The sequence below is a fragment of the Parasteatoda tepidariorum genome, chromosome 10 (assembly GCF_982258835.1).
Source record: "Parasteatoda tepidariorum strain Cologne lab strain chromosome 10, Ptep-v5.0, whole genome shotgun sequence".
Classification (NCBI taxonomy): Eukaryota; Metazoa; Arthropoda; class Arachnida; order Araneae; family Theridiidae; genus Parasteatoda; species Parasteatoda tepidariorum.
In genome coordinates, this window is record NC_141764.1 from 27184767 (window position 1) to 27200024 (window position 15258).

At 29.3% G+C, this 15258-nt stretch overlaps 2 protein-coding genes across 2 annotated transcripts in view; one reads left to right on the plus strand and one right to left on the minus strand.

Annotated features, from left to right (window-relative positions):
• The window catches only part of HBS1 (translation elongation factor EF-1alpha (GTPase) HBS1), a 38132-nt gene extending 27570 nt beyond the window's left edge, over positions 1-10562 (minus strand). The window contains exon 1 of the mRNA XM_087153678.1: positions 10424-10562. The gene's annotated coding sequence lies outside the window, so the exon portion shown is untranslated. The remainder of the gene's footprint in view (positions 1-10423) is intronic.
• Positions 10563-10655: 93 nt separating this feature from the next.
• Positions 10656-14761, plus strand: Sec8 (exocyst complex component secretory 8). Its single transcript, XM_043052640.3, has one exon. It carries the CDS (start codon positions 10989-10991, stop codon positions 13821-13823), a length of 2835 nt encoding a protein of 944 aa, XP_042908574.1. The 5' UTR covers positions 10656-10988; the 3' UTR covers positions 13824-14761.
• Positions 14762-15258: the final 497 nt, after the last annotated feature.

Genomic DNA, 15258 nt, shown 5'->3' on the forward strand with positions numbered 1-15258 from the left:
AAATTGGCTAAACTCATTCCTACCAAAATTCTGCTTCCACAAAATGAGTTTTTTTAGAAAGGCAGAAATAACTGATTTTGAAGTGATCAAATTGAGTTCGTTGCCTTGAAATTTTAAATTAACACCATTAAATTTTGAAAATAAATCCGTCATGTAGGCAACGTCTATCTTAAATTCTAGCAATCTGTCTCTCAGAGCTACATCTTTGTCTTCCAGGCACAGAGTCGAAAAGATTTCAAAACCTATTGAGACAGGTCATAGCTGTCTGAATAATCGATCGTTAAGAGCATTACTGCGAATTTTGTTCACAGCAGAGATAACGTATTGCAGTGACTGAAGCAAGCGGTCACTGAGATTTTTTCCAACTAAATGCTGTCTGTGAATCACGTAGTGAACAGCTAAAATATCTGGTACCTCCCTCTTCAAAAAGGCGATAAACCCACCATGTCGACCCACCATTGCTGGAGCTCCATCAGTGGCAACAGACATAATATTCGTAAAAGTAATGTTTTTCTCTTTAAAATAATCTTTGACAGTGTTAAAAATAGATTCTCCTTTGGTATCTATAATCAAGCTTCGTGCAAAGAGCCTATCTAGAAAAAATTCTCCTTCCTCAACAAACCGGACATACGCCAACAATAAAGCCTCATTACTTGGCAAAGTTGATTCATCAACTTGCAGGGAAAATTCATTCGATATCAAAAGTTTGCATAAGGAATCCTCAACGTCTTCCGCCATCTCATCAATTCGTCGCCGCACTGTATTGTTGCTTAATGGGATATTTTTTATTACATTAGATGCGGCTGGATGATGTAAAACTGTTTCTAAGACTTCCTTAATAGATGGAAGTATCAACTCTTCGCCTATGGTATGAGCCTTGGCCAGATTTGGCAATTAATTTTGATATATTATAAGACGCTATCAGACCATCGTCGCATTTTTGGGACGAGGTTGCTAGTAAGCAGGGTTGGCAAGTTTTTGACACATGACGGTTTTTACCGGTTATTACCATGGTTTTTACCGTCATGTCAAAAACCTTTCTGTCAAAAACCCATAGTTTGGATAAAACTGTATTTTTATTTGGGTTTAACTGCGTATAATTTAAAATTAATTCATTTTTTTGGCAATAAAATTTAAAACAAAGTTGCTAAAAGATATTTAAGAACAGATTTCTGCATTTTCCCCAACATGATTATATCAAAACATACTATTTGAAGTAAAATATTAGGATACTAATCAAAATTTTCAACATTTCCAAGCATCATTTTGTTTGGCATATTACGTTACTGAAGAATGTCAAGATTGATTACTTTCATTCATAAAATCTTGCTGTGAGAAACACATGTACACATAAAAAGAAAGCCTCATCAAAAAAAAACTTTTCTTATCATTTTTGTTTTCAATATTTTACACAGAAATGAGACATGAAAAAGCCTGGGAAATCCTTTTAGAGTTTCCTTGCAACATTGCACTAACCTTTTGTTATCATTATCCTCAATGATCTCGAATCCTCATTATTCTTGAATTTCAGACTCATTCATACTAAACTCAGAAATCGACTGGGCAATGAAAAATGTGCAAAATTAGTCACTTGCTATCGTATGCTTCGGCACAGTGACCCCGACTACTGAACATATAATTTTGTTTGTAATTAAGTTTTGTTTAATGTGCTTTTTCAACTGAATAAAAGCTTTTAACTTGACAAAATAGCAGTAATTCTTGACATAGAGTTTGTTAGTAGTTAGAAGTTTTGTTTAGCTTATTTCTAATATTTAAGAAATGCCAAATTTTAAATTCTTCATTTTAGTTCCTGAATTTATTAATAGTTCCAAGCTTTTTTGTTTGTTTGTTTATTTCTAACAATTAAGAAGTGCAAAATTTTGAATCCTTTGCAAATCAAGCTATAATGATAAAAGTAAGTATCACTATTTTCAATAAGTATATTACAATATTTCTGTATGAATGTATATCCTTCCATAAGAATACGTGTATGTAGTTGCAAAATCAATAGCAATCATTTACAACATTAATTTATAAAGGCAATTATGTGAAAATAATATATTGTCCACCATATGCCATAAATAAAAGAAAACAGTAGGTTTTTGACAGTTTTTACCGGTAAAAACACGGTTTTTACCACTGTCATGTCAAAAACCAGTTTTTGACGGCAAAAACCCAACCCTGCTAGTAAGCCCGAGACCGAAGGTGCCTTCAGAAACTTGTCCTTGATGTTCTTTAAAAATGACAAGTCTTTATTCTGTTTGTCAGGGTGAATTTTTTGCAAATGCTCCTGCAAACGAGAGGGTTTCATGGCCTCATTCGATAAAACTTTGTTACAAAGTAAACACATAGGTAGTTGAGAGTTCGACGGTGATTAAACAAATCCAAACTTCCAGTAAGTGGCATTGTATTGACGACACTTCTTTTTGTTAAATGACATTGTTGGCGGCAACAAAATGCAAACGATGAAAAAAAAAAAAAAAACTATTTCTCAAAATTAATGAATAATATACTATGAAAAACTAATTCACACACGTACCTGGCTAAAGAAATAATGAAATCGAATTGAAACCTGTGAAAAAACTGAAAGGAGTGAATGAAAACGATCATAAGAAATACTGATCAAATCAAACATTCTTACTAAAAGAGCATGCACTTCAATTTCGCCAAATGGCTTGAATGAGTCAGAGCTATAGGAGACAGTCTTAGAAAATCCGATAACAGTAACGGCAGCTGTCTGCCAAAATCTTAATTTTGAATTAATAACCCCCTAATATTTTTGAGGATCCTAATAAAGCAAAAATGGAATACACTCGAATTTTAAAAAAATAATAATAATTTCCTCTCGTTCTAATAATGATTTTACTCTAAAAAAAAATCTAAACAGCATAGCACTTTCGATTTAAAGTTATTAAGCGAATATGAATATCAAATTGACGCCTATCCGTCCAATAGTTCAGAACACAGTAGTCACCCCGCACTAAAATCTAAAATAGATCTAATGAATATGTAACTCTCGAAGGTCTGTGCCAGTCTAAATTTGATGAAAATAAAACCGCAAATTTATTGCTCGATAGTGAAAAAAAAAAAAAATAAAGTTTTATTCAAAATAAATAAGCCGTTCCCAGAAATAAGAAATTTATGAATCAAATTTTCGCCAAACGGCTTAAATGAGTTAGAACCATACGCCAAATGGTTTGAAAAAGTCAGAGGCAAAAATAAATGACTCATGCGCTGTGCAATACTGTTTCGAAACGGAGAAAAGGTGTCGTACAAGTTCGTCTTATTGCTGGTGCAAATGATGTATCGAATATTCTTATTTTTTCATTTAATATTAATTTAAGATTTATTTTACTTATTAAATTAATCTTAATTTAATAATTTTATTTGGGAGTTTTAAAACTAAATTTGAATGGCTAACCATGCTCATTGCCCCCCTACCGCCCATAACATATCTAACGTCCCCCTACAGCCCAAAACAAGTTCCCTGCCCCTCAGCATACTCCCACCGCCCCCGTAGAGAAACAAGGGTATAGTAAAATAGGAAAATTTGCCCATTTTAGTGAAATATATCAGGAATATTCTGAAAGTGTTATTGATGCGGAAATAAGTTTTATAAGAGTTATTTTAACTCTAAATTAATTTTTTTATTTGCTTTGAACGTGAAAATATTAGCTGTAAAATGATGAATTTTTGAAGCCACGAATTCGAATGGTTCAAATTTGAATTTCTGCTTGTATAAATTCTAAAATATTAAAAAATTAAATACTATAAAAAATTTTAAATATGAAATTTCTTAAAATAATCGTATGCTCATAATTAAATTAAATATTGCATAACATAAAATTCCGAAAACCGCATTATACGTCAAAACATAAATGATCAACGTCGATGGATAGACAGTTGCAGTGTCTGCCTGAAAAAGGCAAATTACGTTTCAGCTTATGTAATGCTATTTAATTAGAATTTTTGGTAACGGTTGGCGTCATTCGTTTCGCTTTTTCTTTTTTAGAATTTATCTGTTCCTGATCTTTGATTTTAAATTATTTTAAAAAATAGTTATTTAATAGTTAAAAAATATTTACATTGAGAAGGAACTATTGATATCTCCGAAAATATTAATTGTAAAAGGGCATTATCTATCGACCTTTTTTTTTTAAGAAATTTTTACACACTTTTTGTTTCTAGAAAACTGTTTGTCTACTTTAAGTTTTATAAACACATTTATATATAAATATACATACGTATACATATTACGTTCGTAAACATATTACGTATCCATAAATATGTATACATGTGTATAGATATACAAATATGAATGCGTATGCATACGTATATGCATAAATACTTAAAATAAACTAACAGTTTTCTAAGAAAAAAAAAGGATGTCCCCTCCTATGTGTGTTGAATAGAATGAGATATGTAACAGGAATCGAATGGAGGGTTTTAAGTTTTTATTCATGCATTTTACATTGCTTATTCCTAATCGTATTTAATTATAAATATTGTTCCCAATGCATTTTTTCTTGCTTATTCTAATGGACTAATATTTAAAATGCGTTTTTTTATAAAGTATATTTATTTAAAAGAAACTTCTTACAGCTTTAAAACCAATTATGCCACACACTTGAATTTTATCTCATGCAATTAAGCATGAAAAACTAGATCGAAAAATGTATCTAATGTCTTCAGATAGCCCCTATATAGCGAAGCAAAAAGTGTGAATAAGTAAACGTCAAGAGTAGTTTTTTTTACACATGATTGAGAATTTTGAACTATTCGTTCTATAGCTAAAGTAATCTTTATAAGCAAAATAAATTTCATAAAAATTAAACTAAAACAAATATTAAATTTAGAATAAAGTAAAATATTGATCAATATATTATTACAAAAGAGTTTAAAATTATCTCATGCATTATTTAATATTTTTAATGTCATTTAATGTATTAGAACATAACTAAAACGAAAAATTAAAATGCCCAAACTAAAATAAGTAATTATTATATTGTAAAATTTATCGTTAAAATGATTTACGTTGCAAGAAATGTTAAAGAAAATATTTCATAAAAATACATAAAATAACACTGCAAAAGAATTAAATATCTCATTAAAGTCCCCATTTTTTATAATAATCAGCGAATCTGAGTTATAACTGTTATAACTAGAACTTAATATAGCTAGACTATTATAAGTTCTAGCTAGAAATTTCTATATAGTATAGCTAAAGAATTGATTTCAGATTTTTTTTATTCCCCTTCTAAAAATGTTTTTTACAAATAATTTCTATCAGAAATATCTAGGGATGTTTTTAAAATTTTTGTCTATATTTGATATCAAAACAATTTGCTATGCTCTAGAATTGAATGTATTTTAGTTGATTTTAAAACTATAAATTAGATATCCCAAAGTTACTTCACCCAAGGCACCCTAAGTGCTCATGTGGTAATTTTCAGTCACAGAAGTTTTTTTTTTTTTTTTTCTTATTGTAGGCAACAAAAATCAATTATGTATTTATGTTTTTTTGTGTTATGTTTTTTTTTCAAGTTCATGAATAGCTAAAAAAATAACTTCATAAACACATCATGGATATTGCTCTAAAAATTTATAATAACAATTTAAGATAATTTGAAACATTAGGTGATTAAGTTTTAATGAGATCTTTTAATATGATACGTATATTAAGATGTCAGACGGTAATAAGTTTTTGAGAAAAGTGAAAATTACTTCTCCCATAAACTAACATGGATGTAGATTATAGCTAAAAACGATGCCAACAGTCTTAAATCAACTAACAGAAACCAATCGAATAAAACTCTTTTAATTAGACACGCTTTTCTATAAATAGCCTTTTAGACTAGTAAAATTTATGGTCCGTGTTCCTTTTACTTGCCCAAGGGCGCCCCTGGGACTTCATGATGTTTTTGGAAGTGCGAACAATCAAAGGAAAAGAGGGGAGCAAATTGAAAAGGAAATGTAAGTTGAGTGCCTAAACACCTCATTGAAATGTAGAGAATTTGGTTTCCGGTCACTTTTTGAGTATCACAATTTGAAAAAAGAAAAAAATATATACTATTTATTCAGTATAATATATTTATTTTAAAAGATTTACAAGGCAATGTGTTTCTTCGTAGATTTTTGTTTTAATACAATTAATTGGAACTCAAATTTTCAAGAGCTAATCCCACCCCCCTGATTGCCTGGGACCCCAGGCGCCAAAGAGAATTTAAAAAAGAAGAAGAAATAAAAGTACATGAAATGCTCTTGTATGTTCTAAAGCATTCTAAATGGCATTTTCTTTGCAGCTGTCAAATCTTTAAAAAAATAAACCACCGTTTTTGTTTTATGCAAATACACACTTCAGTAAATGAAATAAAATAACAAATGTTCTTAAATACTAATTATTTTAACTAATAACACCTCATCTACCACCGCGGTGCGGGGGGGGGGGGAGAATACACGAGGTTTAAAGGACGCACGATTCCAGAATTAATAAATTTCATCTATATTGATGAGCCTTCTACGGCCTGCGGTCTTTCTTAAACATATAAATAAAATAAAAACATGAATAAAATAAAAACTATACATTTTTTTCACAAAAAAAGGAAGAAAAAAATAAGGAAGAAAAAAAGATTAGGAATTTTAAATTGCAAATGAGTCTTTGAACGCGCCAAATCTAAATCATTGTAGTTTTTTTATAGCTCTTTTCGTTGTTTTCTACTACAAATTTTCATAGTTTTTAAAATCCCGATAATTTTACCTCGGCAGAATTAATGCGTGAATTTCGAATTTTAGTAATGCTTTTAAAGCTCTTTATTTCAGTCCATTTCAAAGTTAATTCAAGTTATTTTCGATCGCGTTTAATCGGAAGTAAAATTTTCAAGAGCACCCCCCTGAGTCGGATTTCCAAATGTTTCTTGTCCGACCTCTTAAATGCAATATTATAACGGCTCGAGACTTTCAAATCGGGCAAGTAATAATCTCTTTTGAAGTACGTTATTTATGTCAGTCTTATCGTAAAAACAGGCTATTTTTCCATTGCTTGTTTTCGGCAATACGCATTTTCTCATGGTTTTGAAAATACCATACTTTTAATATATATTAACACGACACTAAATCGCGAATATGCACTTGATTTGTGCCAAATTCATCAAAAATCTAAGAGATTTTTTATTGTTCTTTCAACTGTTATTGCTAGGCTTCTCCACAGGGTTTCAAAAATCCTGTTATTTTTAATCCGGCAATAAAACGACTTGCAACTTTCGAGGCATTTTAATCATTAATTTTGATGTGTTTTACTACTGCCGATTTCATCGTCCATCCAGCATGTTATTTTACAATCTTTTTTTTTTTCTTTTAAAATAGCCATTATTTCCCTTTTTTGATTTTTTCAATACAATAACATTATTACAAAACGCAAAATTCGACTGTAGGATTTAATGCGTTTTTAATTTTTTGAGCTTAATTTCTAATTTTTGGTAGTTTAAAAAAATAAGAAGAAAAAACTTTTATGATTTAATATTCATGAAATCTCTTATAATTCACTAATTAGAAATGTCCTAAGGTTAAGAATATATAGAACTTAATCCTAAATTAATATTAAATCTTATTTTGAGCAATTATGCGTGTTTTTTTTTTTAAATTTTATTTTAAAATTTAAATTACCCCATACGATTTCTTTACTTAAAATATTTACTTTGCAGTTATGTTCTCAAAAAATATTTATCTCTTTATTTTTTACTTTCATTCAAGAACATTACAGTTAATTGATTTTAAATTATACTTTTATGTTACTTGATGTGATATAAAACCGTCACTTTTTCCCCATCTTTATATTTTTCGATAAATCTATCTATTTATTCATTTATTTTTGATAAAAAGGAAATATTTTTATTTATGAGAGTATTATTTTGGTTTTCTTCAGTTGTTAATGCTTAAGATAATTTAATTTTATGCAAATATATTACAAAGCTAACTGATAAAAAAGAAAGAATTAGTTGAATGAATTAAGATAATAAAAAAGAATTATAATTATTTGAAAGAATTTAATTTAATAGAAATTTATCACTTAGTGACTGATGAAAAGAGCTGTGTGTAAAACACTTATGTTTACATTAAAATTATATCTAATCTTTTCAAATACTTGGAACGTAGCCCTTCATTCAGAATGGTAGTGCACTCTACTATAGATGAATTCAATGTTGTTACTCAGTAACAATGTACTTTTCTAAATTTCGCCTTTTCATCGCGATTATTAATTCTTTGCTAATTCATATAAAAATATTTTAAATTAAAATCTATAAATTTTTATAAATTAGAATAAAATGAATGATTATAAATTAAAAATAAAATGAATGGCTATAAATTCCCGATTATCTCTTCACAGTGTTCTTGTCTCATATAATATATTTTTCAAAAAATTGTGTTTAGTCTAAGATTGAGTGCATTTATAATTTTTGCTGTGGGGGGGGGGCGCACCTAAGTCTAAAACATAATCAAATAATATTAATTCTCAGTCTTTAAGCCAGGATGTAAACATTTCCATTACAAAAATACCTGTTAGAAAAGTATATCAATTTTGAATTTTTTCACATCAAAACTTTAAAATAATGAATGTAATTGAGAAGCAAGAAAATATGGACAATAGGAATTTTTTTTGATCAGTAAAACAAAACTTAATGGAAAAATTATTTTTGATACAAATGTGGCATGTGTACATACAGATGGATGGAAATTCTGAAGTTGAAAACAAATTGTAAAATTTGTATTGGAATTTTTTTTTTAAAGATTACGTTACATTTGAATTTTTAACTGTGTAAGAATTAATCACTTTTAATGAATAAAACGTGGAAAAAAATGCAAATAATTATTAAATACAATCTAGTTTAAAGAATAAATGTGTTAGTCGAACAACATTATTATCACAATAAAACTTAATATTGATATTTCAACTGTAACTGTTGTACCTATTTTCGTACTTATTAATTATTCTTACTGTTCATGTATTTCATTTCAATTTTCAAACTCAGCTGTTTACTTGAACAATAGGGCAAAAATCTTAAACAATTTTTATCACAAAACATATTTATAATGAAACTACATAAATTATTTATGCTACGTCCTGTGATTGCTTTTTTTAGGTGCACCTAAATACTTTTCATTTTTGAATGCTTATAAGTTTAATTTTTTTAACTCTAATCTGAAATATTTAGGATCCTCTCAATCATCTTATCTTTCAAAATTTATTGCTACCAGCTGTCGAGTAAACAGCCTATTTTGTAAGTTTTTCGTTCATGCGTATCCTTTCTCAAAAATTGGTGAAGGGAAGGGAAGCATCAGTTTAAAAAAAGTTTAGATAGAAAGATAGTGGTGGTGCCATCTACAGAGGCGTTATTGAAATATAAGAAATTTTTAAAATGATTTGTGTAAATTTGTAATTAAATACATTGAGTTTGGGAAAAGAATACAAAAATTTGTGTGCTAATTAATTCGAATTATGTTAGTCAATTTAATGCAAAAATTTCCTTATTTTGTCGATGATTTTAATCAAGTCTATTCTATTTCGCATTGAAGTTAAAAATATTGGCCCAAACTTTTTAAATTCATTACTTTGTCATGAACTCATACTCCCCTCAAATATGACGGAAAATTTACCTACACTCAATAAATAAGTGCCTCAAATTTTACATTATTTCTTAGTCTAATTAAGGAAACATGCTTTATATTAGTCACACCAATTGTATCACGAGTATGCTTGGGTCACATTTTGTTATGATTATGAAATATTTCTTTTGTATTTTTTATTAAATAATCATGTGAAGACTCTTGAGTCAATGAAAAACGAGTGAACAAAAGAGATCTTATTATGAGCAGTAAATATATTTTATTCAATACATGAAATGCTGCCTTTTCTTTACATTGAATGATCGTTAAATACTAAGGATTGTATAAATATATTTGCACTTACAAACTATAAATAATTTATTCGGATTTCTGTTCGCAATTTTTGCATTTTAACGTCTTAATCACCAGTCATTACATTGTACATTTAACATCAAATAAAGAAAATAGGAAAGAAACTGAACATAGATTCTTGCAAAGCTTTTTATTTATTCAACGTTAATGAATTAATTAAAAAAGATGATCATTCAACAATTAAGGAAATACATATTTCTAATGAAAAGGCAGAAAATCAATACTTCGAATAAAATATAATTACATACCCCTTTAATAATCTTTTATTATTTCTTGATAAGCTTTGATTCTGGAAATGAGCGCGCCATTTTCTGTTCTGTAGACGTCTGTAAGAAGGACAGGGAGGAGGCGTTACTCATTATGATTAGTATACTGCGCATGCTTGAAAACATGCCTGGAAGGGTCATCCTGTTTCCTGAGGATTCACAGGCATCCTCACGCTATACACTACCTTTTTCATAACATCAAATCAGAAGCAGAAATTTGACAACAAACACAAAGCATTTTTGATGCCAGTTCTGAATGCACAGTTAAGGAACTTAAAATAATAAATAAATCTAAAATCATAATCACGCAAAATATATGATAATTGACTTTTATAGCTCACTGCAGGAAATTTATTTGCCATTTTTCATTTTAAATACCTTTTATAATCTATTTATAACTTATTTTTTCATAAAGTCGTAAAATGATTCGTAAAATAAAATGAGTCATTTTTAAGCAGGAGCTGGTTCTTCAGTCGTCTGTTTGTTTACCCAATCGTGACGTCCGTGAAAGGCGTTTTTTCTCAACAGGAAGCCGCTTCAGCATTTTAATTATCAAGAACAGAAATAGCTATTCTATTGTTTTAAAAGGTTTAAACAATTAATTAGAAAGCAAACTTATTTTTAAATCTGTTTGCAGGTTCAATTCAAATTTAAGAGATGCTGTGAATGAAATTATTTCAAGGATCTATGTGGATCTTGTAAAAAGCAAAATTTCTCAGATTGCAAATTTCTTTAAATCTTTGAATAAATATGTCTAAAGCAGAGTATAGGCCGCCTGTTCGGCCTCCTAGAGGAGGTAAAGTATCCAAAGACACTAGTGGGAGATTAATGAATATTATTGCAGAACTTTCAGTTTCGAAAAGCAATGAGGATCGAAAACATAGAATGCAGTTATTAAAGAAAGATTTTGAACTAAGTGATGCTCGTTTAGTTAAACTAATTTCCGCTCAAAGAGAACAATTGAATACTACTATGGAGCTTTTCAGTAGAATATCTGCAAAAATCAATAACAGTAGAAGAGGCTGTCGTAATGTGAAAGAAAAACTACTTGCATGCAAATCGCTTTTAGAATGCAAACGAGATGAGATCAAGAAGTTGTCTGAATCATCGATTGAACACCGAGAGGTTCTGAGTATGCTTAAACAAATAGAGGAACTGAACAAAGTTCATGAAAAAGTTGAAGAACATTTGAAACAAGGTCGATTTGAAGAAGCTACACAGCTGCTGGTGTCATCCATAGCATTACTTAATGGTAAACTATCTGCTGCAGATGCATTAAAAGATTTAAAGGCAGATTTGATCCAAATGAAAAAGACTCTGCATAATGTTTTGGTAAAAGAACTCCACAAGCATTTATATATGTCTCCCGCAGAAGTGTTTTGCACTAAAAGTATTGATGAATCTACAAAAAGCAAGTCTTATGAAGAGCTGTTTTCGAACAGATCGCAAATTAAACTTCCAATTGAAGGGCAATATCAAGATTTCAGTGCAGATTCTAATTATAAACACATTTCATTAGTTTTAAAGTGCTCATCCGAGTTGAATACATTACCCGAAACAGTAGAGATTTTAAAAGATAAATGCTCAATGGAGTTGTTACTTATAATTAAAAATACTTCAAAGTTAATGCACGAAACATTAGAAAATTCACCATTCCCAAGTAAAACAGCACTTGTATATTCAGAATCTCATAATAAAGAACAGCAGCAATGTCTCCATGACTTAGTTGAACTTATTCTTGAAGAATTTAGATATGTTGCTATTAATCATTATTACTTTTTGGATAATGTGCAAAGAATTGCTATGACTAAAGGGTTGACTGACTTATCGTTGACTCAATATGAAATGGCTGATATTTATTCTAAACTACAAACTGCTGTCGAAATTCTTATAGGTAATTATTTAGATTTGCATAGTGCTTCCACAACTCAACGTTCCACTGCAGCTTTCTCTAAGGTGCCAGCCACTGCTGATATTTCTTCTTACTTTTTGCGCAAAGGGATGACTAGGGCTAAAAAGCATGCTTTATTCCGGTTTGACAGTTCTTCTCATGCTATAAATAAAAAAACCTACTTACAAGAGCAAAAGGACTTGAACCAGAAAGGTGAACTTGATTCTGATGATTTGCCTGTTTTGATATGTGAGCCAAATGCTCAAAATATAACTGTAGTTTACAGACCGATTAAGAAATTTATCTCTGAAATTGAAAATGTTCTAAGAATGGACAACACAACTCACTGTCCTTTGCATAGCTTTCTTGATGACTGTGTCAGGGTGTTTTTGGATGATGTGAATATCAACATCAATAGACTGGTTGAAAAAATAAGCAATGGAATAGACAACTGGGAAGCAATGACGGACATCGATGAATTAAAATCGGCTAATGCCAAAACTCACATCTTGAGTAGTACACTTTTATTAAACTCAAACATTAAAGAGTTAGCACTTTTGATTAATTTATTACCAGATTATGCTAGCCATTTCTTAAAATTGATTTGTAACTTGTTAGAGACTTATAAAGACCTTATGAATGTAGCATACAAGAGTTTAATTAGTACAGAATCAGACAACCAGCATCTGTTTAGTGTATCTTGGGCTAGAGATCCTGACATCACTCGTTTGCTGCAATCTCTACCAAACTGGAAGAACTTGAAATTCGACCATGATGCCGAAGAAACTCAATTTGAAGAGTCTCCAGAGGAGATTCGGCTTCGTAATAAAGAAGAGTCAGAGTTGTTGAATAGAAATCTATCATGCAAAGAGTGTATATCACCCGCAGAGATAATTTCGGATCATAATAAATTGAAAAATCTTGCTTTTTTGCACGAGAGCATGGAGTGGTTTACCTTCCAGATCCTTCAGTTTTCTGACACTCTTCCTGATATGCAAGCAAGTGTTGCATTTTTGCCTGATAAAATGAATGGTGAAGGTGATGCTACTTTGGATCTAGCCCTAAGCATGACAACTAAAGGTTGTCTGAAAAATTTGGCCAAAGAATTTGAGGATCTTGCTGATACTTGCTTACTAGTGCTTCATTTGGAAGTCCGTGCACATTGCTTCTTTCACCTTATGCAACCATCCAAATTAGGATCGTACATAACACGAAAAGATGATGAAGAGCCAGAGCCTCAAGTTGTTAAATTAAATCAGGATCTCTCCAAGATTGATGAGTCGTTATCACCAGTATTGCAGACTAAGAAAATGAAATATATTTTTGAAGGCATTGGTGAGCTGCTGTCAACCATACTTATCAAACGCGTTTCAAATAATAATAAAATAAAGGAAAATGATATTAAGAAAATGGGCAGAAATATTTTTGCCATTCAGCAAAATTTAGCTGGTATAACCATGACAAGAGAAGTTGCCTTAGATAGAGCTAGACAGTTCTATGATCTTCTAAACCATACATGTGAAGAAATATTAAATCAAATAGTTGAAGAAGGACCTCAATTTCAAGAACATGAATATACTGTAGTAATAAAACTTTTATGTAACAGTCGGGAAATGCATGGTGAACAAAATTCTTTAAATGATTATTTGGAGAAATTACGTCAAATATTAGATGAAGTTGCTGTTAGTGTTTAGAATTTTTATATTAAAGCATCTCTTAGTGACAGAACAAGTTGTTCTAATATAATTCTTTTTTTTTTCTTTTTGAAATTGAGATAATTTCAAATATTTGTATTTTCAGATTTTTTTTCCCAACATGTACTAAACAGAAGTAACTTTATAATGCAGAAATTTATAAAATATATATTTATTAAATTATATTTGATAAGTTTTATTTTTGTTACATTTGTCATTACAATAATTCTAACGTTGTAAAGATTTATGTAATTTGGGCTTATTCTAGTTAAAATATGATTTTAGTTTCCAAGCATCTATCATGTGATATTTTGTGAAATTGTCTAAAATGTAACGAAGTATTGTCAAATATTGTGTTATGTACCTCAATAATTATAAGTTGAAGATTTGAGCTTTAGGAAATTTTTTTAATCAATTTAATAAAATTAAACCATATTTGTAAATAACATTTCTTTAAGCACTCTCATCTATTATTATGTTTTTATTTAGTTTAATCAGGTCTTAATTTCTAACAAAAAAGTGATAGAACTCTAATACATAGCATTTAGTTTTGGGAAAAAGATGAAAGTTAAATGTGCTTATATTTTTAACATATGACTTGTTATTTAGGTAGAATACCTTGATTAAATTACCTAGTTATACTAGATATAACAAAACAACAACTACAGAATTCTACTGCATTCTATCGAATACATAAAAATTCACAGAAAAAAAGAAGTAAAGTTTAAGTCCTGTGTTCAAAAGAAATAATTTAAAATACAATTAATTACTTATATGATCTCATTTGTAATCAGAAATTTCAATATTGTTTTAGTGTTTGATAATTTTATTACCAATGTAATTATGTGTTTTTTCTATATAAAATGTTTTTATTTACGTTATAAAAATCTATATGTAAATCTATAATATAATTATATTAAAGATATTTGTTTATAGCAGTGTGTATTATTGTAAATTAATAAGAATATTTAAGATAAATAAATGGCATGTATCAAAGTATTTAAATGTCAGGCATAGGTAGTAAAACTGATTCCATATTTTAATTTGGTTGAATATGTTGGGCTGCAAGTGTAGTCTATAATTGGATTTAAGTTGGTTGCCTTGCCAAAAAATTCTGGAGAGTTATGGTGATTGTTTTCTGACTTTTTAACTTATTTTTTTTTATTTTCATATTTCTATAACTATAAACTATTTTTTAATTTTCATGTATAAAATAAATGTCAGGAAGCAGAGTTAAGCATTTCTTAAAAAATGTTGTGAGTAATCTTTTCAAAGATATTGTTTAAGTGAATATAGCAATTTAATTACTACTTTATGTAAGTTAATGACTTACGCAATCCTATTTTTTAAACTTGTTTCCTTAAATCAAAGCTTAAACCCATTTGAAGACCTTAATGGAAAAAAAAGTTAACCATTAGAATGTATAGAAATATCA

What these genes read in the sequence shown, in the direction of transcription:
- Sec8 (XM_043052640.3), top strand. Translation starts at nt 10,989, where the DNA reads ATGTCTAAAGCAGAGTATAGGCCGCCTGTTCGGCCTCCTAGAGGAGGT.